Source organism: Natator depressus, chromosome 1, assembly GCF_965152275.1.
Source record: "Natator depressus isolate rNatDep1 chromosome 1, rNatDep2.hap1, whole genome shotgun sequence".
Lineage (NCBI taxonomy): Eukaryota > Metazoa > Chordata > Testudines > Cheloniidae > Natator > Natator depressus.
The window spans coordinates 249267615-249293663 of NC_134234.1; the positions used below are offsets into that span (position 1 = coordinate 249267615).

Below are 26049 nucleotides of genomic sequence, written 5' to 3' on the forward strand. Positions count from 1 at the left end.
AAGGTGGTAAGTAACAATCAGCATGAATTTGTCAAGAACATATCATGTCAAGCCAACCTGATAGCTTTCTTTGACAGGGTAGATAGGGGGGAAGTGGTCGACGTGGTATAACTTGACTTTGGTAAAGTTTTGATACTGTGTTGCATGACCGTCTCATAAACAAACTAGGGAAATGCAACGTAGATGGAGCTGCAATAACATGGGTGCAAAACTGGTTGGAAAACCATTCCCAGAGAGTAGTTATCAGTAGTTCACAGTCATGCTGGAAAGGCATAACCAGTGGGGTCCTGCAGGAATCGGTTCTGGATACATTTCTGTTCAATATCTTCATCAATGATTTAGATAATCACATAGAGAGTACACTTATAAAGTTTGCGGACGATACTAAGCTGGGAGGGGTTTCAAGTGTTTTGGAGGATAGGGTTAAAATTCAAAATGATCTGGAGAAATGGTCTGAAGTAAATAGGATGAAATTCAATAAGGACAAATGCAAAGTACTCCATTTAGGAAGGAAATGACTTCCTAGGAAGGAGTACTGCGGAAAGGAATGGGGGGTCACAGTGGATGACAAGCTAAATATGAGTTAACAGCGTAACACTGCTGCAAAAAAAGGGAACATAATGCTGGGATGTATTAGCAGGAGTGTCATAAGCAAGACATGAGAAGTAATTCTTCCGCTCTGTTCCGCACTGATTAGGCCTCAAAATGGAGTACTGTGTCCAGTTCTGGATGCCACAATTCAGGAAAGATGTGGACAAATTGGAGAAAGTTCAGCGAAGAGCATCAAAAATTATTAAAGGTCTAGAAAACATGACCTGTGAGGGAAGACTGACAAAATTGGGTTTGTTTAGTCTGGAGAAGAGAAGACTGAGAGGGGACGTGATAACAATTTTCAAGTACATAAAAGGTTGTTACAAGGAGGAGGGAGAGAGATTGTTCTTCATAACCTCTGAGGATAGGACAAGAAGCAATGGGCTTAAATTGCAGCAAGGGCTGTTTAGGTTGGACATTAGGAAAAACTGCCCAACTGTCAGGGTGGTTAAACTCTGGAATAAATTGCCTCGGGAGGTTGTGGAATCTCCATCATTGGGGATATTTAAGAGCAGGTTGGACAAACACCTGTCAGGGATGGTCTAGTCTAGATAATACTTAGTCCTGCCTTGAGTGCAGGGGACTGGACTAGATGACTTCTCGGAGATCCCTATGATTCTGTGATGATACTTTGTCCTACCCTGAGTGCAGGGGACACATTGCTATCTCTAGGCATTTGCTACCTCAGGTAAAAGCTGTTTACAATAGCAGTTTCTTACACTCTGTTACCCATCAGTAACCGCTACAGGCAGCACAGGTTTCAGAGTAGCGGCCCTGTTAGCCTGTATTGGCAAAAAGAAAAGGACGACTTGTGGCACCTGAGAGACTAACATATTTATTTGAGCATAAGCTTTCGTGAGCTACAGCTCACCTCATCGGATGCTTTCCTATGAAGTGAGCTGTAGCTCACGAAAGCTTATGCTCAAATAAATTTGCTCGTCTCTCTCACGTGCCACAAGTCCTCCTTTTCTTTTACAGGCAGCACCGTCCAGCAGGGAGCACTTTCCCGCCCCACACTCTACGCTGGCGTGTGTCTGACGCAACTGAAGGGACGTTCCCTCGCTGCCGCTGCTGCGCGCGCAGCCCAAACTCCTCCTCTTCTCGCCCCCGCCGCGGCCACCCCTCGCCCGCGCGGTGCATTGTGGGAGTGGCGGCAAGATGGCGGCGGCCGCCGCCGCTGCTGGCCTAAGCTGGAGGCGGGTCCCTTCATCCACCGGGCCGGTGCCCCGCTCCCGCCACGGACACCGCGCCGTGGCCATCCGCGAGCTGGTGATCATCTTCGGGGGCGGCAACGAGGGCATCGCGGACGAGCTGCACGTCTACAACACGGGTACGGGGCGCGGCCCGCGACGGGCGGGCGGGGAGGCGGGTCAGGAGCCGCCGCCACGGCCGGGCTGGGCGCGCTGGGGCTGAGCGGATCTCCCAAGGGAGCCATGAGTGCGGGTGCATATGGGGGGGGGGAGGTGCACGGGGGTGAGGGCTCGGGAGGGATGTTTTCTGTCCCTGCTCCGCTGATTTCTGTGGGACGTGGGCTTCCAGCCCTGGGTGTCTGGCGGCAGCTGCTGTTTGTGCTGCAGGCCGCTGAGAGAAAAATCTGCCCTAGATTTGGGTCCTGCTGGCGTTGTGCCAGCATTTGAATGCCGAGGCTGGATTTACTGCCTCTTCTAAGGCAAAGGAAGTTACGTCCCTAGGTGTGAATCTGTCATAGCCTCCTCTTTAGCTCGGAAGGATTGGATGGAATTGACTGAGAAGGTGCCTGTTGAGCAACTGGAGACCAGTTTATTGCTTTTGTCTCTCCTTCATCCGCCAAATCCCACTTGTTCCTTCTGGTGGCAACTCAAGGCATTGAATATGAAGAGAAGTAGATCTGGGTTAGCAAAGTGAATGTGGCTGCATTGGGAGTTTTATCAGACAGCAACTCCTGAAGACTAATTTTATTCATGAAAGATTAGATGCTGAAACACTTACTGCACAGAATCCCCTCCGACTGGGATAGTTGTGTAGAATTTCAATGTGTGACCTGAGATGGGGACTAGGTAGGCTGTTCTGTACAAATCAGTTTTTGCTGCTGCTGGTTGGGATAAGAATTAAAGGACACCCAAGTTGAGAAAATGAGAGCTAGACCATCATTTTCCCTCTCCAAATTTAAGTACTATAGAAACGTATATAAATAGCAAAGAAATGGTTGTATGATTTTTGTGACTGCATTTTAGCTGAAGTCAGGATTGTGAAAATATTTTGAAGGTAGTTCATTCAGAGGAGAAATGTTAGATTTTCTTCTGAGCAAAATTTTGCCATACCAGCTTGCAGATATGACTTTGCTACACTTAAACAGGTGCAGTCAGTTTAAAAACCCCACTTTTTAAAATGTCCTAATCTACCGTATTGTTATAAATAACATGTGATTGGGGAAAGCGTTGTTTACATTTTTCTTTGTGTATTTACACTATTTCTTGTAGAATTAGTTTAATAGTTTCCCCTATTGTTTGTGAGTGTGTGTGGAATCTAACAGCCAAAGGGGAGAAAAGTGTTTACAATAAGAAAATTTAAATGTACATGTATTACTGGTTGGGGTAAATATAATGAAACTTTTTAACGCTGACTAGATGTCAAATTGATAGTGTCCCTTTAAAACACTGCATGGTAGTAAAAGGGTATGTGACTTTGACCTTTATTTCATTGTGACAGTAGAAAGATGTCTTTTCTTTGGAAAGAGTCAGTGTGGAAGTTAGTGAGTATGAGCAGTGTGAGAGACTTTTACTAGTTACCTGGGCCATGTCTTCACTAGGGATAATTGTGAAGAATTCCCTGCAGTTGTTAACATTAATTCAATTTCTGCACCAATCTAGCAAGACTTTGTCATAGCAGGGCTAGATGACATAGCGCTAAAGACAGTGTTAGTAATGGAAACCACATCTGCACTAAAACTCTGAATGTTGCTAAATTCGATTAATCTGAACTGGTGTTGGCAATAATGGAAATTTTTTCAAAAGGTTCTCTAGTGTTGACAGGGGCAGAGAGAGTGTGATCTAGAACTTAGTATAACTGTAGAGTAGCAGCCGTGTTAGTCTCTAAGGTGCCACAAGTACTCCTTTTCTTTTGCGAATACAGACTAACAGCCACCTTGTGGCTTCCTCTACAGTTATAAAAGAAAAGGAGTACTTGTGGCACCTTAGAGACTAACAAATTTATTTGAGCATAAGCTCACGAAAGCTTATGCTCAAATAAATTTGTTAGTCTCTAAGGTGCCACAAGTACTCCTTTTCTTTTATAACTGTAGAGGAAGCCAGAACTACTACTGTTGACTCTGCCAGTGGCTCATTGTGAGAGCTTGGGCAGGACAGTTACCCACTTTGACCTTGTATGCTTTGTCTGGGACAGTTCCACATATTTGTCATCTAAAAAGAATGTCTCGGGTATGAGAATCTCCCTCACATCCTCTGCAGTGAAGACTGATATAAACAATTCATTTAACTTCTCTGCAATGGCCTTGTCTTCCTTGAGTGCTTCTTTAGCACCTTGATCGTCCAGTAGCCCCACTGATTGTTTGGCAGGCTTCCTGTTTCTGATGTGCTTAAAAAATTTTAGTGTTAGATTTTTATGTCTTTTGCTAGTTGCTGTGCAGATTCTTTTTTGGCCTGACTAATTACACTTGACTTGCCAGAGTTTATGTTCAGTAACACCTGTTTCACAGAGCAGTGATCAATGTGGTGGTGTTTCCGTCGATTGACTTGCTTTTTATTTTATAACCTCTTTATTGTTATCCTGTCCTATTGAGAGCCACCTACAGTCAGTAAAGAAGAAAAAGTGTCTCTTGTGTGTCCCTCTTTTGATGGCAGAGTTGTTAAAGGAGCATCAATTCCCTCTGGGTGTTAAAAATTTTTTTTTTATACTATAGCTACAAATCAGTGGTTTCTTCCTGCTGTTAGAGGAGATATTCCTCCAGGCTGTGCAGCCCATGGATTTGTCTGCGATGGCACCAGAATACTAGTGTTCGGAGGAATGGTTGAATATGGAAGATACAGTAATGATTTATATGAATTACAGGTAAGAAACTCAATAAAGACCTTTCAGTTTTAAAGATTGCTGCATTTATCCATTTTGCTAAAAGACTGCTTCTATTTAAGTGAAATAATACATTGAGTTTGGAATGATCTGACAGGCTGCGGCTCTCAGAAAGCTGGTATGGATGAGCATTGTGTGTTCTGTTGAGGAGAGAAGAACTAAATCTTGAAAATGGAACATAAAATGAAAATGTTTAATGTCATTAGGTTTTACTTCATTAATTTATTATCAGTTGTTACTCAACTTTATTCCTGTTTGATTTAGGAGGGTATCGGGAAATATTCAATAAATTAATACTCAACTAAAGATTATACAGAAAATATGCAAAGAATAGTCCATGATGTTATCTTGATTCTCAAATTACACTTTATTGATAGTATGTGAGCAGATTTGATCTGAAGTTGTCTTTTTTTCCCTCCCCCTGCCCCCTTTAAGGCAAGTCGATGGCTGTGGAAAAAAGTAAAGCCTCAGTCTCCGTCTGTTGGTTCACCACCTTGTCCTCGACTTGGCCACAGCTTTTCTTTATATGGTAACAAGTGTTATTTATTTGGTGGCCTGGCAAATGAAAGTGAAGATTCAAACAATAACATTCCCAGGTATGCTGATTGTGTTTGATCAAAATATGTAAATAATAGATGTAACAAGACACAAACCAAAAAAGCTTCTAAACTGTTAGAAGAAGAAATTTTTTTTCATGTCCCAGATGATAGTGATGGAATTACTAGAAATGCATGTTAGGTAGTCTTTGCGCAATAAAGGGGCTTTGCTATAGTCTTCCCATTAGGCTTGTTGCAGGGATAACTGGCTAGAAGCTCTGACATATTTGCAGTGGAAGCTAAATAGAGTGCTGTTTTGCAGAACTCCAGGATTAGCTACTAAATTTCTGAACAGTAGTCTCTCTTTCCTTCGATCTCCTGTTACCCAAAAAGGTCATCTGATGTTTCTCTATGTCTACACTGCAATTAAACACTTGCTGCTGAACATGTCAACTGACTGGGACTCAGGCTCAGGGCTGTTTAATTGTGATATGGCTCAGACTGGAGCTTGGGCTCTGGCACCTTGCAGGCTGGGAGGGTTCCAGAGCCTGGGCTCCAGCCCAGGCCTGAACTTCTACACTGCAATTAAACAACCCCTTAGCCAGAGACCCACAAGCACGATTCAGCTGATATGGACCAGCCACAGGTGTTTAATTACAATGTAGCTATACCCTTACATATCTTTATACAGTGCTTTGGCATGCGAGTAGTATTTTTTAATTTAAATTACTTTAATGGAAGTTCCCATGAGTCTTCCTGCTTCAGTGGATTTGGGTTGGAAGATTTTGTTCACAAAATGTTGCGGAGAACCATGGAATGTGCTGCATATACAAACACTTCAAAGTACAGTTAATTTTAAATCAACACACATAGGATACCAAAGCTGAAAATACTTTTTCCCCCACAGTGAATGGCAGTTAAGACCACTTGCAACTGGCTAGCTGCAATAATGTGTCAAAACTCTCTTCTCCCTATTAAACAAGATTTGACTGAAACAAGTATCAGAACTCAGACCGTTCTCTAAAAGTAACTTGCAATAAGTGGATTTCATTTAATTCAACAATAAATGGTGAATTCTCTCTTCACTGGCCAACCTGAGGGCATTCTGCTCATATTCTGCTGATGCACCATATCATAGGGTATTTATCATTTACAGCTTAGCAAGCCGCTCTTCAGTTGCTGAGGAAATTTGAATCATGCTAAGAATCTTGGTGTCACTTTTGAATATGGCTTTTTTGTGGAATGCCAGATGTCAAAAATGGAATGAAAGCAGACTTTCTTCGATGTACAGTTTGTGCCTGAAATCTGCCCATACTTTGTCCCTCCTTACATTTAAATATCATCTCAGTATTTTTAAAACCTACTTTTTAAAATGAATACTGGCCCTGTGTTTAGCTTCCTTTTTATAAATTGGACCTTCCTCCTTTTTGCTTGTGTTTAAAAAGGATGCTATTTTGTGGAGTTTGTTTTTATTCTGTTTGTACAGCCCCTACCATCAAACGTTTGATGGGTACTGTAAAAATAAAATCATTATAGCCATCTGCTATGATAACCTTTTGAAAAAACAAGTTAAAGTGCTGGGGGAGGGGGTCTAAAATTCACCAATGTTCCCTTTTATAATCCTTCAGTTATATTTTTCAATATCTTCCTAATTTTACACTAGATATTTAAATGATTTCTATGAACTGGAGCTGCAACATGGTTCTGGAGTCATAGGCTGGAACATTCCAATGACCAAAGGGATCTTGCCTTCTCCTCGAGAATCCCACACAGCCATTGTGTATTGCAGAAAAGATTTGGGAAATCCAAAGATGTATATTTTTGGAGGGATGTGTGGCTGTCGACTTAATGACCTTTGGGAGCTTGACATAGGTGAGTTCAGTCAGTGTGTGAATCAGCTGAAGTGCATGTCTGGTGTTGAGGAAAAGTGAAACCCTCTGACAATTAGTGATCTGATATATAATTGTAATTAACACATGATTTAATGACATCCAGTGTATAGTCTTAATGCCATTTTATTCAGTGGGACAAAATGTGTCAGATTTCTATGACTATTACTTTTACCACTAACATGCTGCAACGTTCACTTGCACACCGAGATCATTGGTTTTACTAGGATATCTTAAATATTCTTACCAAAATAATTAAAAATTGAGTAGCCTTAGTGAAATTGGGATTATAATCTCAATTTCAAATTGGTAAACAGGTTTGTCAACCTATTATATAAATCTGAAACGGACAGTTAACATAAAAATCATCTTAGTGTGAAGTTACTAAAAAACTATAAATATGAAGATAGAGATTAGCTTGAAAGGGGCTACCTTCTTGCTTTGTTAAAATCTAATTAATAGTAGGTACATGCACAGTATTTCCTGAAATCTAGGAAATGATATGCACAAATAGCTGTATAGAATATATTTATTACTCTACTGAAATGCTGCTATCTTTTTTTTTTTTTTTTTTCCCCCAGAAACAATGACCTGGTCAAGACCAGAAACTAAGGGGACGGTGCCACTTCCTCGCAGTCTCCATACAGCCAATGTAATAGGAAACAAGTATGTCTGTTGTTAAAAGCTCAACTATAGAAAGGTACACCTAGTAGGAGAATGACGATATAGTGTTTCTGTGTTGGATTACCCTTACCCACCACTGTACAACATAAACAGCTTTGGCCTTGTGGAATGCTCCTCTGGATGTTGTGCTTTTGTGGAATCTATGGAGATAGCAATATGCCATCATCTAAATTAAGGCTGTTAGTGAATTTTAGTAGTATTACTACTATTATTACATCCTTCTCACGCCAGTGTTGGCGCACAGGGCAAAAATTAGTCTCTTCCATTCCTCTCTGTCATTAGCTGCTGCTTCTATCTGCTCTGTGGTGTTGAAATCAACTCTTCTGCTAAAGGGTGGTCTTAAGGTTTCTTTTGGCCACCCTCATTTCCTCACACCAGTTGGCTTCCACTTAACAGCATCATGTGGGAGCCTGCATATTGGCATCCGGAGTACATGTCCCAATTATGCCCAACGCATCCTTCTAATTCTAGTGGAGACGAGCTGCTGGTTGGTAATTTCTCGGATCTGTTTATTGGTAGACTGTAGTTTTAAAGCTCTGTCAGTAGTAGGCACATAGTCTGCTGTATTAACTTCACAGCTTTTTACCTCAAGCCATAACATTTAACAAATTTCAAAAACTCATGAAAATAGAGACTGCTTTTAATACATGTAAATAACCACCCATGCGCTTTTGCAATTGCAGAATGATAATCCATAAAACAGGGTAGTGTGATATTTGAACATATGGTAACACATACAATCATCTGAAAGATGGGTCATTCTATTACTTTGTAGGAACTTCAATGTTGTAGTATACTGGAGCTGAAGAAAGAAGTGAGAGAGAAACATTCCAGATACTGAATGAGAGTAGGGAGTCGGGGGGGGAGGGGGGGGAGTGTACGTTGAAATGCTAAACTTTAGAGTGATATTTTAAAAAAAGACTGATGTTACTTAGTAGTATAAATAACATTTAGCTTGAATAGATTTTTCCAGGCAATACTGCTGATAACAATTTAGGGGGAGAGGTAGAGCTTGATCATTACCCTTTCGTTTCGTAGACCATCAAAGTGCTGTGGAAATATATACGCACAGGAGTGTGCATGTGTGCGCGCACACACGCAACCCCATAAACTTCCATCAACAAAACTGAATTCTGTATTCTGAATCATGTAATCAGACTGAGTCATGCATGTATCTAATTCTTTCCCTGGTCCCTTTGTATAACTATACAAAATAGTACTTAAAACATGGAAAATTGCTGTATGTTCTTTTACTCTCTAGATCAGTGGCTCTCAACCTTTCCGAACTACTGTGCCCCTTTCAGGAGTCTGATTTGTCTTGCATACCCCATTTCATCTTACTTAAAAACTACTTGCTTACAAAATCAGACATAAAAATACAAAAGTGTCACAACACACTCTTACTGAAAAATTGCTTACATTCTCATGTTTACCATAAAATTATAAAATAAATCAATTGGAATATAAATATTTTACTTAATTTCAGTGCATAGTATATAGAGCAGTATAAGCAAGTTGTATGAAATTTTAGTTTGAACTGATTTTGCCAGCGCTTTTTATGTAGCCTGTTGTAAAACTAGGCAAATATATAGATGAGTTGATGTACCTCCGGAAGACTTCTGAGTACTCCCGGTGGTATGTGTACCCCTGATTGAGAACCACTGCCCTAGATTACTCTTCTACCAAGTAGCATAACTCAGTCCGTCAGATAGCTTTATCAAAGTAAATGTATTTGCTTCCAATTTATATCACCTTACAGGTTGTATATATGGGGTGGGGGAAGAAGAGTGCCCTCTGAGACAAGATCACAGCTTTTGATTTTTTTATTCCTAAAAAACGTTATCAGATTGTATTTCATACAACGCATTTCTAATTCTGATATCTGATAGTCTTTTTTAAAATGGTCTGTTGTGAACAATACATGGAAGGGCTGTAGAAGTTTAACTTCTAAATATCTAGCAGTTTCAGTTGCCTTTATTGAGATAAGAAATATACCAGAGATGTATTCATTTTGTAAGTGTCCTAGTGCATAATGTGGAATATTTCTCGTAGTTATTTTGCTCAACACTTTTGATATCTATAGACCTGTAACAGCACCAATTAGAAAGAGATTGTGGGGCATAAACAAACTCTTGTAAACTACGATTGAGACGCTAAAGTCCTGTAAATATTCTGTTTTGTCATAGAGTATATAATGAGATGGAACGATGCAACAGGCCTGGGAACATTGTTAATTAGCTTTGTCTTTTTTTTTTTTTTTCCCCCCATCCTTCTTCCCTTATTTTTAGAATGTATGTTTTTGGTGGATGGGTTCCACAGACAGTGGAGGATGAGATTTCTGCTTGTGATGGTGAATGGAAGTGTACCAGTTCATTTTCTTATCTAAATTTGGGTTAGTGTTTCTGCCCTTTTTGATGATAATGATAAATTGAACACTTGTTTTAACAGATGTAAACCTATGAGTAAAGTCTTAAAAAATATTCTTAGGCGACTTTAGAACTAGACACCAGTTTCACATCCCACCTGGCACATGTTTTACTCTCAAGCTCTCCATTGATCTGGGTGTACATTTAATTCATGAAAAATACTTTCTGGATAACAGATGTCATGTTGTAAATAGGGCTGTCGAGCAATTAAAAAAATTAATTGTGATTAAATGTGTGATTAATCACTCTGTTAAACAATAGAATACCATTTATTTACATATTTTTGGATGTTTTCTACATTTTCAAATATACTGATTTCAATCACAACACAGAATACAAAGTGTACAGTGCTCACTTAATATTTATTTTTGATTACAAGTATTTGCACTGTAAAAAAACAAAAGAAATAGTGGTTTTTCAATTCACCTAATATGAGTACTGTAGTGCAATCTCTTTATCATGAACGTTGAACTTACAAATATAGAATTATGTACAAAAAAACTTGCATTCAAAAATAAAACAATGTAAAATATAGAGCCTGTAAGTCCACTCAGTCCTACTTCTTGCTCAGCCAATCACTCAGACAAACAAATTTGTTTACATTTGCAGGAGATAATGCTACCCGCTTCTCATTTACAGTGTCAGAAAGTGAGAACAGATGTTCTCATGTTACTATTGTAGCTGGCATCGCAAGATATTTACGTGCCAGATATGCTAAAGATTCACATGTCCCTTCACGTGTCAACCACCATTCCAGAAGATATGCATCCATGGTGATGACGGGTTCTTCTCGATAATAATCCAAAGCAGTGTGGACCAACACATGTTCATTTTCATTAGCTGAGTCAGATGCTACCAGCAGAAGATTGATTTTCTCTTTTGGTGGTTTGGGGTCTGTAGTTTCCACATTGGAGTGTTAGTTCTGAAAGCAAGCTGAACACCTCGTCCCTCTCAGATTTTGGAAGGCACTTCAGATTTTTAAACCGTGCTGTAGCTATCTTTAGAAATCTCATATTGGTACCTTTGCATTTTGTGTAATCTGTAGTGAATTTGTTCTTAAAATGGACAACATGCTGGGTCATCATCCGAGACTGCTATTACAGGAAATACATGGCAGAATGTGAGTAAAACAGAGCAGGGGACATACAATTCTCCCCTAAGGCATTCAGTCGCAAATTTAATTAACACTTTTTTCTTTTTAATGAGCATCAGCATGGAAGCATGTCCTCAGGAATCGTGCTGAAGCATGAAGGGGCATACGAATGTTTAGCATATCTGGCATGTAAATACCTTGCAATGCTGGCTACAAAAGTGCCATGCAAATGCCTGTTCTTATTTACAACATCACCAGAAAGTGAGAAGAGGGCAGCATTATCTCCCTTAAATGTAAACAAACTTGTTTGTCTTAATGATTGGCTGAACAAGAAGTAGGACTGAGTGGACTTGTAGGCGCTGAAGTTTTACGTTGTTTTGTTTTTGAGTGCAGTCATGTAACAAAAAAAAATCTACATTTGTAAGTTGCACTTTCACGACAAAGAGATTGCACTACAGTACTTGTATAAAGTGAATTGAAAAATACTATTTCTTTTATCATTTTCACAGTGCAAATATTTATAAGCAAAAATAACGTACACTTTGATTTCAGTTACAACACAGAATACAATATATATAAAAATGAAGAAGAACATCCAAAATATTTAATAAATTTCAATTGGCATTCTATTATTTAACAGTGCAGTTAAAACTGCGATTAATCACGATTAATTTTTTTAAGTTAATTGCATGAGTTAACTGCGATTAATCGGCAGCCCTAGTTGTAAAAAGTCAGCAGCATTGTAAATACAGAACAATGCTGGGGTAACTCCCCAATAGGTTCTGTATTCTGTTATATTCCTGTACTATAAGACACGGTTGTTGCCTTTTAGTTATGCACACTGAACTACCTTAGGACCCATACCTTTTTACTGTACATTTCCACATGATGCAACCAAAGATCAGGAAAATGGCTTCAATTATATTTGTTTGCCAGGAGACACATTTGTAGATCATATATGATACAAATCAATTGGAGTGGAGGCTCAAATGACTTGTCTGCAATGTAGCTGATATCTGGTCTAACTTCAGAGGTTAGAGAATATTCGAACCATTAATGATTCAAATGAGTAAATATAAACACACACATAGTCTCATAGACAATCACTTTCTCTTTGACTAGTTAGATGGATTATTATCTGTATTTCTTGTTTTGAAAACACTTATTGAATGGTACTGATTATTTCAAGTTTCACTTACTAGATACCACGGAATGGATCGGTCTAATCTCAGATTGTCAGGAAGACAAAAAGAACTTGTTACCCAGGCCAAGAGCTGGACACTGTGCTGTGGCAGTCGGCACTCGTCTGTACATCTGGAGCGGTAGAGATGGTTACAGAAAAGCTTGGAATAATCAAGTTTGCTGCAAGGATCTTTGGTATTTAGATACAGGTGAGTAAGAACATAATAAAAGTACTATAATATGTTGTACATCTTGCAACAATATAGAAACTTGGCATCATACCTGCTCGGAAGTTTTAATCTATAGCAAGTTTAGTGAACTTTTAAATCTCAGGTTTTTCTAGTAAAATATTGTTTCAGTGTTGATGCATTTAAAGATTATTGTTATGGCTTTCTGCGGAAAAACAATGATCTGTTTCACAGGCCTCAAATCCCACAGGTGTGCAAAGATGTTTTATGAGGCTAAATTCAATAAAACCCCTCTAAGATTCTTGAGTACAAGATGCTAAAGAGCATATTATCTAAACATTTTGTAAGTTTTTTCCTGATGTGCACTTTTAAATTTTCCTTAATTTCACTTTATTGTTGCGCCTACCTCTTTCACCACACTAAACAATTGCTATATTTGGTGTTTGCACACTTCAGGTACTTGTAAAAGGTTGTGTTCCACTCTTAGTTGCTTAATGAAGCAATAATATTCTCACACTTTTTTTCATAGGTCGTCTTCTGCTGCTTAGCCATTTTTGTTGAATTCTGTCCAATTGCATTCAGTGCTAGAGATACTTAGACCAGTCTTTTGGGGGCATTGTCAATAAAGCTATCTAGGGAGCCTCTGTTCTCCATGATCTTTGAAGTGATGCCTCTGCATATGCAGCCTAGAACCTCATTGATTTTTCTGCTGGCATGAGACTTCAAAAAATGTGCCTTGTATGACACTCGAGAGACAATTTAATATTTTCTGGCTTTATTTTATAACTTGTTTGAAAAATGCTTTTTTGTCGCGTGGCCTATGCCATATGTATTTGGAGAAATGAGAACCGTTGATGTACTGTCATTACAGAAATATCATTTGAACTGCAATGAAAGAGCAGCTTTAAATATTCCAATTGTATTTAATTGGTGTCTTTTAGAGAAACCATCAGCACCATCGCAGGTACAGCTGATCAGAGCTACAACTAATTCTTTTCAAGTAAAATGGGATGAAGTTCCTACAGTTGAAGGATATCTTCTTCAGTTAAATGCTGATTCCCCAGCCCCTATGGTGACTGGTGGAACTGTGGTTCCTGAGACTGCACTGCTGAGTTCACAAGGTAGTACTGCAATATTTCCCTTAGATGAAACTACATTTCTACAAAGGTTCCTGTAGATATTTACATAGATACATATTTAACTATCCATTTTAAAATTAATGTAAGATAAAGACCCAAATCCTTGGCTGTGCCTAGGGAGTGCACACACTGCAACTCAAGAGTTGAAAATCTGGTTTTTAAACTACCCTTGTGCTTCCTGACCCCGAGTTGGCTGAATGATGGAGTGGTTCCTTGATGTAAGCTAGAATTTCATGAGCCTGGAAGTGCCTTACAGAGTGAAACATTTAATATGAGGCAGGAAAATACAATCCATGCTCAGAATGGATTTTGTACTTTGCTATATGATAGCCTGAAATCTGGCTGCGACTTTGGCCAGTACATGAAGTAGTGGGGAATGAGTTCAAAGGTAAGTTTAACATCCTATTTGTATGTGACTTTGAAGGAGAAGGTATTGGGAAAAGGATTTCCATTGATTTTGTTTGCTCTTACAGTTTCATTTCAGACTTAGTGCTACTGTAAGTAGAAACAGAGATTTTGACAATAAGACAAAGGGCCTGATTCTCATTTACACAAAAGCGCCTTCATACTGCTCTGGCGCTCACTCACTGGGATAAAATAGACTCCATATAAAGCATTTTAATGCTTCATAGAATCAATGGGTGTTTGTTTTTGTTTACCTGTAAGGTGGTTCTACTCAGCAGCAAAGTCTATAATCAATGACTATCATCCTTCCTCCAGGAATCAAGCTGGATCTTCACAGCCAAACAAATCACATGGTTCCTAATAATGTAAGTGTAAACTGAAAATTCTCAAATCAGGACAATGTTTTAGTGATGGTCTCGCTTCCCACCCTAATTTGCCAATTTTAAAAAGTCTGAAATATTTTTAAGCTAAAAAATTAACTGCTTAATTACATTACTTCTGTTCTAATGATGCTACCTCACTTCCTGATTGAATGGAGGGTCTTGAAAAGCCATTGTTGCTGATACAAGAGGGAAGCTGCAGTTGCACTGAGTACTTTATGGTAGCTGGGAGCCTGATACCAAGAAGAAAATCTCCTTCGTCCTCAAAGCCCCAGCAAAATGGGTACAGAGAGGCAGAGAGGATATGCTACTTTATTAGAGCCTTGGTGAAATTCCTTTCTTTGTAGCAGGCTCCTAATATGGTGTTTGGAAGCCTGTTAGTAGCAGTTGACTTCTAATATGGCCTTTGGAAACCTGTGAATAGGAGTGTGTGTACAGTTGACTTCCCTTCTGCCCTGTTACCAGTAAAAGAAGGGTCATTAAAAGAGAGATTCTGGTTAAAAAGGCTTAAACTTTCAAAAAATCTAGATTAGGTCATAACTGTTTAAGGCCTCTGAAAACAGGCGAACTTGTGTGGAATCAAAAATTGAAGACACTTAAAGACTACAACTTATTCCTCAAGACTAATTGGGGATCTTAATGAAATACAAGTTTTCTTTAATACAACTATATGTTGATATGAGTATGGAGGGGGGATTTCTAATAAAATGTCTTAATCTTTTTTGGAATATAGTTGAGCCTACATAATTGTACTTTATGTGATTATTTGCAAATAAACTGTACATGTACAGTAAATGTACATGATAACTTTTAATTTGCACTTCCATTTAAGAATACTAGTGGTCTCCAAAATAGAGCTTTGAATGTTACAAGGACACTATCAGATCAAATTTAGACTTTGTGAAAAGCTTGTTTTACAAGTTTAATTACTTTCTTCTTTATTTGAAATTCCAGTGGAAAGATTTTATGAAACATTTCCTTGCAATGTTTGCAGCTCAAATTGTAAACTCTAACAATTATTGTAAACAAACAATTGCTTTCTTTTTGGATAGGTACAAGTTACATCTAATTCATTATTAAAACTAGAAGCTAAAGAAAATATTACTGAACCTGAAAACATGGTTACACAAGAAGCTACAAAGAGAAACTATCTAGATTCTAGAGGATTCAAAGAGTCAAATGCCCCCTCACTTTTGCCAGCGTGCACTTTAGGTAAGAGTTTATTCAGTAGAGACTAAAGAAAAGTTAGAGTTAAAATCTTGCAAATATAGCAAAGTAAGAATATTTGTGAGGTTTCTTTTTAAGTTAAGCCTTTCACAAAGTATCTATTACTGTACATATTTATAACAGTGGGGAAAGATGAAACCATAATTTGTCCCTAGTTTATTGTGCTTTAAGAGGAATAAAGTGTTCACTTCTGTCATTATGATGACAAATACTTGGCTATAAATAGCTCTCTACAAGAGAAAAGTCTGTTGCTACAGGTTGAAAATTGGCATAGAAAGTATCAACTGAGAAACTAATTTCTACAGTTTTATAATATTCCTAGTCACTTAAATTGCATGGACTGGCAAAAATTTAGGATTTCAAGGTTGCAGATGTTTTTGCTACTAAGAATTGCTTTTAGATCAGTGTTTAAATTTTTACCTCCCAGATTTAATGCTTAGCAGAATAACAGAAGTTAATCAGATGGGCCGATTTTATCAGTCGAGGAACTAAGAAGCATCTTATGTACCTGTCCATAGTTAGGTGTTTTTGTGTTTTGTGTAAATATATCAACTGGTAGGGGGGAGAAATTGATATTAATTAAATTACACCAAAGTTGGTGTATGGCAGGGATCTAACCAGACTTATTCTAGTGTGGATCTGGCTAGCATCGATTCCTATAGCAGACTAAAAAACAACTAGATTAGGCTGATATTTATCAGTTGACATCAATATTGAAGTTGAGTTAATATTTTTCATATTGCAGGTCCTCAGACTTCAGCAAATGTAGCTGAATTACGTGACTTGGACATACGAACTGTAAATCCTGATGCTTCTGTATCCAGTACTGTCTCCAGCACACAAACTATGGTAACCCAGCAGGCTGTTAAAACTGAGTCATCAAGTACAAATGGGGCAGTTGTTAAAGATGAAACTTCACTAACAACATTCAGTTCAAAATCTGAAGGTTTGAAATGTGTTTCACATACTGTATTTTGAGCCATATTTATCTAAGGCCATCCAACTTCTAGTGTGGTGGGAAATTTTGTAATCTTTGAATAGTGGCTGGGATTGAAATAATGGTTGAGGCATTGATGATACTGAGCAAGCTGAAAGATCTCTGCCCTGGTCTCACTTTAAAATGAGGATAATCCTTACACACCTTTGTAAACCATTTTGATTTGTGTGGGTGAAAAGTGCTACAGATATTCATTACTAGTTGACAAAAATCCATCTTTTAGATAATGGTAGCCACGAACTTTGGTGCCTGTGCACGTTTGCGCGCTCCAATGTTTTTCTGGCTAAAAATGCAATATATTCAAATGGTGACCTCAGATCATATTAATTTCTTTCCGAATTGGAAGCCTCATACCGCAAATGAAATTAAATTAATCACATTTATTATTTTAGACTGACCACCTCCTAATGTATGATTGAAATGTCTGAAATGAGCAGGTTATGTAAACTCAATGTATAAACAATGCAAATACAAAATTTCTAGATGGAAGCGAATATGAACTATTTGCCATTGCCTGAGAGCAGTAACTACTGGTTGACCCTCTGCTGGTGATGTCTTGCATACACAAGCACTATTCTAACAATTTGACATGTAAGCACAGAATACAGATGGAGTAATTAGAGTTGTCTGAATCTTGAATACAATTATTATATAATGTAATGAATTAGTTATTTTTTCTCTTCCAATTGGTGGGTTATTTAAAAAATGTATTTTCTATATTCCTTGTTTAGAGTTCTCACATGATCTGTACTGATATGAATGAGTAAGGCTCAGGTTGTATGACTTCCAGAGACCTCTGTGACATTTTCCACTTCAGCCCTGAGGTGGCAGCTAGAGCTGTCAGACGGTGGGGGGCACTCCAGCACTCTCAGCCAGCCTGGGGGAACCCTGGCGCTCTCAGGAGCAGAGGGGGTGGGAAGCCATGGGTGCTGGACCTCCCTCCCCATTTTGTTACAGTGAGTAAAAGTCAGGGACAAGTCACGGGCAATAAATATTTACGGAAGCCGTAACCTGTCCCTGACTTTTACTAAAAATAACCGTGACACAACTTTAGCCTTATGCATGAGCAATACATTTAAAATTATTCATTGCCTAGGTTTAACATTTAGATTGTTCGTACTGGGTGGGCAATTTCTGCCCCAGTCTGATTTGTTTGTGTATAGTCCAATATTGTTGTAAACAGAATTTATATATGACTCTAGGCCATAACTATTAATAATGCCACTGCCTTCGAATTGTGTCTAGTCTAGTCTCCGTTGATGCTACCATTTTAACTGCAATGGCATGCAACGCCGGACACCCTTAGAGTTGTTCTGTACATTTAAAACCAACAGTTGGTTTAAAAAAGCTATTAAAATTGTCAGGTTGTAAATAGCACTGCATGTAAAACATACCAAACTATGTCTGAAATACTGAATAGACTTTTGCAAGAGACACTTGTCACTGAAATCCATTTACAAATTTTATAAGCTATGGAATTTGTCTTTACATGTCAATTGTTTTATGTGAACTAATGTTTTTAATATAATTCTTGTTTCTAGATGCTGAAACTACTTTTATAATACCTTCAACCAAAGTCAGCACTGGTCAAACAAATAACTTGACTGTGCACTTATCTGTAAGTATGTGATATTGCATAGTAATGAATGATGATCTCTGTTCTTAGTCTCAGGCCCCTCCAGATAGTTACATTTTGTTTGAAAGAAAAACATGATGCATTGCTTAGTAGGTTGCGGTGAATGGTACAGATGATAATTATACGTTGTATCCAGTCTCTCAAAAAATAACTTCTGTGTTGCAAACAATTTGGTTTGAGAGAGTGTAAATGAAACAACTACTCAGGAAAGGTGGGAGGAAACTGAACTACATTTCAACTCTAGGACCACATTTCTTATCACTCAGTATAGTACAACTATGTGTATATAGCTGGTATGCGTAATAGGGTCATAAATGCATCCTGTAATTAGTACTTTGATTAAAATAGAAGTATGTAGTCTTGCATACTTTAGATCAGGCATACTGCACAGTTTCAAACCTATAGGTAATTTAATTAAGTTCCTTTTGAACTGCAAGATGAGCTAATATAGAACTACTTGCCCCTTTAGAGGTGACAAAAAATCTAATGTCCTTCCTAGAAGAACCTCTTTTCTGGGGCAGTACTCTTAGAAATGGCATCAGAACATCAGTCTATTTGTATTTCTAATATGTTAGTAAAATATCTGTCTTGGCACATACTATCTGCATACCTTCCACCTCATGTGTTTGGAAATACCAGTGTTTTTAACAAGTTTAACCATTCAATACTTTAACTGCATTTGAGTAATGAATGTATATTTGTTCTTTGTAAGTACAACAAAGTGTAACTTACTGGAGTGACTGGGAGTTCTTTTTTCATATATTTTAGTTTTATGAACTGTGACTCTTTTATGTTAAAGTATGGGTGGTCTATATAATGTGTTCCTCAAACATTAGAAAACTACTCCACTAAGACAGATGGCAACAGTGAAAACAAGAGAACGACAGTGGTATGATGTGGGAATTTTTAAGAGCAGTAGTGCTTTGGTGAGCCAGTACTATTTGTTGCCAGAAGAAAAATCAAGCATCTCCAACAAGGTAAGTGCTATTCCTGTGTTCTTAATTTTGGAATGTGTTGCCCATGTGTATTAACTGGTTGAGACTAAAGGTTTGGGAATTTCCTGGTTTGGCACACTGTGGAAGGAGCTAGTGCTAATAGGAGTTCTGGACCCACAGTTAAAAAACCTAATTCAGGATGCTGGCAGATATCTTGCTTGCTTACGTTCTTTTTCTGAGGCTAAATCTTCAACCAGCCAAACAAAATGCATGACTGTAGGGAAGGCGCACTTAAGTTTTTACTAGTTTTATGCCAGTGTTACATAGGCAATAGCTCTCAAACTGGTCAATTTTCAAACCAGTAAGAACTTTTTGTGTGTGATCACTGGAGGTATGAAAACGTAGAAACCTGCAACTGGATTTCAAAATTAAGAAATTGTGTGGGTTACCTATACAGTTTTTAATATAGTATCTGTTTTTAAATACAACCTTGAAACTTATTCACTGAGGTCTCTTCTCCTTTAAATGTGTCTCTTTAATACTCATTAACATTGTTCGACATTACACATGTCCTTACTTAAACAAATGAATGAATTCTGTATTGGTTAGCAGCATAGTGACTTTTAAGATTTATTCAGCTTTATTTTTATGTCAATTCAAAGTTATAGCTCATGACTATAAACAGCAACTTCTGAAATAAAAAAAAGTTAATGGACAAAATATAATAGCTTGGGCATAAGATTGTTCCTTTTTTCAAATGCATAACTTAAAAAGCTTGCTTGTGCCATTCCCTTCACTGTCCAAAAAATAAAATTAAATTAAAAAAATCACTTACACTAATGCTAGAAAGCAATCAAAAAGCATTTTTCAGGAAGTGAAAATAGGGATTACAGTTTTAACTGTTTTTTACCTTATCTGTCATTCCTCTGCAGTAGGTCAGTGCTTTAATTAGTATAATTTTTGTAAATTACTGAAATAAAAAAATATATTTAGTTTGTTTAAAGAAAACTAATAGAATTGTGACACTAATACAAAGCAACGTATGGCAACTCCTGTGTTCCCTACCAAAGCAAATAATTTCTGTTTAGTCCAGTATCGTGCCTTTATCACTGACCATAATCAGATGAAAAAACAAACAAGCCATAATATGCTGTATTCAGTGTAACAGAGCAGACTTCACAGTGAAACTGTAGCTGAGGATTTCTTTATTCTTATGGGGATTATAAATTTCTCTTAAATGCTTCTGTTATAAGGGCTACTCTTAGCCCTTATAACAGTTTGACCTAACTTCTGGGGTCCACTGTGTATATACTGTTCACGCACACTTCTAAAATCACTTTAAATTTAGTTTTTTTCTTAAGCTGATCCTGCCACCTGCTAATTCATTAGGTTAGGTGTGATTTTTAGTGTTTTATAGGTAAACTTATTTACTTGAATTTTGCATTATTTAAATTTTCAGGTGGAAAATACAGATGTCCCAGACTACAGTTTACTTAAGAAACAGGATCTCTTTCCAGGCACTGTGTACAGGTTCAGGGTTGCTGCAATTAATGGCTGTGGTGTAGGCCCTTTCAGTAAAGTCAATGAATTTAAAACCTGCATTCCTGGTTTTCCTGGGGCACCTTCAACCGTCAGAATCACCAAGGTGAGAAAGCTGATTAGGATTTCACTTTGTGTAGTGTTGTTGACTCCCAAACCTAATCTGGTAATTTCTGGGATTTTTACTTTAAAAAACAAAACAAAACACAAAAACAAACAAAAAAAAACTGTCCTAGTATATAGTGTCAAAAGTTGATGGGTAAATTCTACTTGCGGTAACCTTTTTTTTTTTTTTTTGGTGCGGCCTTTTTGTTAAGAACCACATTCAGACACTTAACACTGAGATAGAGGTGTTGATAGAAAATATTATTACCAGGTAACACTTACTTTTCAGTTCTCTGATCAGTACAGACTTTGTTTAGTGTTGTGTTAAACTGTCTCTGTCCTAAGGTGCTTGCAGCCTAAAAGAAAAGGCCTGACAACACGTTAAAAGATCCAAAGAATGGTGATGTTTTAGAATGTTTTTTTATAAATCAGGCAGTAATCCTGTTAAAATGTTGGTCACTCTGAAAAGTTCTTAAAATGACATTGAAATTTAATATTTGTGTCTCAATGACTTATTAAATTTGTTCATTTACAAATAAAAAGATGGGTTTTTTGTTTTTTTAATGGCCAGCCCAACAAATTCAACTTGGAATCTGAAAATCAGTCTCTGCTTTTTCTGACTCATGTTATCTTACCAATAATACATTTTAAATAGTTTCTTCCATTATTTACACTTACACAACCTCATTCCCGCCAAAATATCCCCTTATTTGTACATCTGGAATCACGGTGTTTGTGTTGCTCTTTGTTTGTTTTGCATAAGCCAGAGTAGAAGTTTTCTGTTTTCCATACCTGTTTTAGCTCAGAATTGCTATCAAGAGTAAAAGGTAGTAAATGCTTGTGTATAGGTAAAGTAAGCAGATGTGACTCAGAACAAACATAAGGACCGGTGGTCTGAGTAAGACTGTGCCTTTTCACTCTCCATAGAGTATAACCACACTTAAATGGTAATGGAACTTTATGTAATGTACTTAATTGACAGTTGAGTTTCAACACATTGTGATACTATGCAGATAATGTTTCAAATTTTTCTCCAGAGTGTAGACTGCATTCATCTTTCATGGGAGCCACCTGTTTCACCTTCTGGAAATATCTTGGAATATTCAGCTTACTTAGCTATTCGTACCACACAAGTACACGAAAACCCAAATCAGCTTGTATTTATGAAAATATACTGTGGTCTTAAAACATCATGTGTAGTGACTGCTGCACAGCTTTCAAATGCCCATGTTGATTACACCTCCAGACCTGCTATAGTGTTCAGGATTTCTGCAAAGAATGAGAGAGGATATGGACCAGCTACACAAGTTCGATGGCTTCAAGGTAAAGTGGATACCAAATGTTGTGTTAAATGGGATTTATCTGCACTATGAGAAAACTATTTATCAAACCATTTTTCTGTTGTTGAGTCCATTTTTCCTCAGCAGCATGCATGAGGAAACTTCTTCTCCGTGAATGATCTGTACAGTTTTTAGAAACATTTGGTCTTTAAGTTCAGCTTAAAACTTTCAGACAACTTGTTCTATTAATTTGGATGCAAGTAAAAACTGAAAAGTGGAAAAAAAACTTAATCAATGTATTGGTTCACCCCACAGGTATACATTAACAGAAAAAACCCAAACTTTAGATTCTAATTAGCTTCATTTCAACTTCAAAATTTTTGTCTTGCTGACACTACCAACTAACTAGTATCATCCACTGTTTTGATTGGTTCCTTCTGTCCTTTTTCCTCTTTAGTCAGAGAGTAATTTGTTGCCCCTGTATGAGGTGCCCTGATTTTGTTCACCCAGTAAGGGCAGTGAAATCACTGCTTTCTCTTAAGGTTTCTAAAATTGTGTTAGTGTCTTGGCTTATTAGGACAGTGAGCCACTCATTACTACTTTCTAGCTTTTACATTTAAACCAGTAAAACAATTGCAGGGCTCAAACCAAAGGTGAACTATAAGAAAACTCTGTCTTCCCCCATATTAGAGAAACAGTTTTCAAGTGTGGACAACAATGTAGAAGAGTTCAGTTTGGTGTTTTACTGTTTCAGCCCTGCTTTGAGGGTTTTGGCAATAATCTATATACTGAAATCTCTAGATACAAACTTCAAGAATATGGTCTGTTTGAATGTGTCAGACCACTTAAATGTTCCATGACTTCATATAGATAATAGTGTGTCTCCTTCTTTTCACAGAAATGAAAACATCAAGTTCAAAATAGAAGCACCATAATAAAATTCAAGTTATAAATGTAGTGTTTAACATTTGTAATATTTTGTAAATGCCCCAAATATTTTATTTTTGCATTGTTTTTATCTTAAATTTATATGAACACTTTTTTTTACATTTTAAACATCAGCATTATGCAGCCTTGCTCAGGTTGAACTATCATATACAGAAATTCTTATAGTGAAGGTAAATAATTAGATACTGACTATCTTCTGTCAACAACCATTTTGATGATTAAAATTTTAACTATCACTGTCTTTTAAATCTGAAATTGACACTTGAAGCAGAATTTAAATTTGTTACAACTGCAGGTGCACAAGATTATCTGCCACTTGTGCCAGTTTTCAAAGATTTTGTAGATTGCCCGTGTCGAAATGTCATTGCACAGATAATGAGGCTTTACAAAGTTTTCTCTGTTCAGTAGAAGTTCTTATACCACAGTGATGAATGTGGTATCCGAGTGCAAGGCGAACATTTCCATTTATTATAGTATCTTAAAATGTATAGAATATTTTAATATATGTACTTTTTGTAAAGAAATGATTTTTCTACTATTTGTAACAAATATTTTAATCTTTAAAGGCATTCCCTGAAGATATGCAAATACTAGGAAACTGTCACTTCTGTTTTGAAAAATATAAATGTAATGTAAATGCACTACTATTACTTGGGTTATCCTTTTGAAGTTGTACAAATCTTAAATCTGTAAATATTCTTAATGTTTACAAAGAGACCTCTCTGGTCTAATATTAAACCCTTCATGAGGATTCATCCATTTTTTAAATCCATATGCTTTGCTTCCAGCATATGCTTGCTTTTTGCACTAATAAGAATTTAATGTACCTCATTCTTATGTTTGTAATCGCTTGTGTTGCTTCCATAACATTTCTGAAATATTTTAGTCTAAAAATTTAACCAAAGTCAAAATACATGGTAAGCAGTTTTGCACATATTATATGCTAATTCTTATGACATATTTATTCCAGTTAGTCTTCATAACTGCTTGTTTGGTAGAATATACAAGTAAAGCAATCAGTTCAATACTCCCATTTACTTATCAGTAATTTTTCATTAATTAGATAGCTATTTAGCTCAAAAAGCACTGCTGTTAGGAATAGGTTGATCCATTCCTGTGCTAAAGAAAATGTTTGTTCACAGTAATAGAACAAATGTAAACATTTCAATGCTATTTATTTTAAAAAAAATAATTTGTTTACCAAAGTGTAGAGTATAATGACTGAATTGTGTGAGGCCACTAGGTGAATAGATTTTGAGGCATCTAATAATTTTTATAAAATGAGTTACTGCACATGTGCAATGAAGTTTTATACTTGTGCACTTTAAATTTTTCCTTCAATGCCAAAATAATATACATCAAGGTGGAATTACTTGCCTTTTCCCCTAACATTTGTGTTAAGAACATGTACTGTAAATATGTAATCTTAAAAATTAAGAATGGACTTACCTGTTTTGTTTTGGTTTTGGTTTGGTTTGGTTTTTAATGGGGGCATAGATATTTGGCAAAAGATTCTCAATAAAAGATTGGATAACCCAAATATGCTGAAGTAAATTTTATGGCCAAACTTTAGACTTCTAAAAGTCAGGGTTTATAATGGAAGTGCTGGTACAGCCTTTTTAACACTGCCACAATCTGTGATGCCATGTAAAAGCACTGGGGACCTTACAAATCTTCATTGTAGAACCGATTGTGACATAAGAGTAGTAAAAATAGTTCTACTCATAACAATAGAAAACCTGACAAGAAAAAAAACTTGTGCATATAGTGTTGATTTCAACAGATTTGTTTGAAGCTGAGTATTCACATCATGAATTTTTATATAGGGTTTTTTCCTGCAGACAAAGTTAAATGGGCTTAAAAACATTAGTATAATGGTCTACTTCATCAGTTATGACCTTGACACTACCCAGTAACTAAAATCTCCACTTACACGCAGGCTGTAACTAGAAAAGTATAACTTTGCTTTTCTTATTAGTACTGTGAAAGATGCCTTTAGAAAACATTTATGGCTTTGATTTTTGTTGGTTGGTAGCTGTGATTTTTAGTGATATTATTTAAGAATAAAATCTGTTGGGTACGTCCATGGATGGAGTTTTTGCACTTGGTTTCATATACTTTGCACATTTTATTTTTTAAAGGATGTGTCACGATGACCAAAGGTAGAACTGTGGTATTTTTAATCAAAATATGATTTCTGTGTAAGTGTACTTACAGCTGGCTTTATGTAAGTTTTCACTCTCTTCCGTTATCCCAGTTGGGTAATGTTTGAATAGTGAACAAATGCAAATCTCCTGTTCCGTGCTTCGCAGTTTTACTTTAAAATTAAATTACGTTATATACACTGTGAAAATGCACATTGAGGTCTGCTTCTCAGAACTGTACTTGCAAAATGTCTAAATCCCACCTAAGTGTCATCTTAGAGAAACATTTTATTTGCTTATAAGCTAGATGTTGCACAAATATACTGAGATGTCTGTTCCAGTTTTTAAATTTATTTGATATGATTGCAATTAGCTGTTTGAGAAACTGCATCAGAAGTTCTCATTATTCCATATTTGTTGTTGTTAAAATACATGTAAACAAAACATCCACATTGATCAGAGTACAATATCAAATTTGTAGAAATTTCAAGGGGTTTGATAGACTTTTCATGAAAGTTCTGACTATATAAGTAGAAAAGTTATGCTAGCTGTGGCAGATATTGCAACAACTTAAGAATGTTTTTGTGAAATTTGAAATAAAATGAATGAGAACCTACATTTTGTGTTTTAAAGTAATTATAGCAATATCTTTGAATTTAG

General features: G+C 37.0%; 1 protein-coding gene across 2 annotated transcripts; it reads left to right on the forward strand.

Moving 5' to 3' along the window:
* Nucleotides 1–1722: 1722 nt before the first annotated feature.
* On the forward strand, nt 1723–23881 carry HCFC2 (host cell factor C2). 2 transcript variants are annotated; one of them, XM_074940811.1, is made up of 16 exons: nt 1723–1921; nt 4490–4638; nt 5092–5252; nt 6856–7064; nt 7663–7747; nt 10054–10157; nt 12487–12675; nt 13596–13775; nt 14514–14563; nt 15631–15790; nt 16551–16751; nt 18344–18420; nt 19275–19415; nt 20833–21018; nt 22055–22340; nt 23196–23881. In XM_074940811.1, the coding sequence occupies exons 1-16, from the start codon at nt 1750–1752 to the stop codon at nt 23219–23221; spliced, it is 2376 nt and encodes a 791-aa protein (XP_074796912.1). In that variant the 5' UTR covers nt 1723–1749; the 3' UTR covers nt 23222–23881. The 2 variants fall into 2 exon arrangements, with proteins under 2 accessions (XP_074796912.1, XP_074796904.1); XM_074940803.1 differs by having other exon boundaries at nt 22055–23881.
* The last annotated feature ends 2168 nt before the right edge of the window (nt 23882–26049 follow it).

What these genes read in the sequence shown, in the direction of transcription:
- HCFC2 (XM_074940803.1), top strand. Translation starts at nt 1,750, where the DNA reads ATGGCGGCGGCCGCCGCCGCTGCTGGCCTAAGCTGGAGGCGGGTCCCT. An exon ending in ATCACATGGTTCCTAATAAT is followed by an intron (nt 14,564 to 15,630) that starts GTAAGTGTAAAC and finishes CTTTTTGGATAG; the next exon opens with GTACAAGTTACATCTAATTC. An exon ending in ACTTGACTGTGCACTTATCT is followed by an intron (nt 18,421 to 19,274) that starts GTAAGTATGTGA and finishes CTCAAACATTAG; the next exon opens with AAAACTACTCCACTAAGACA.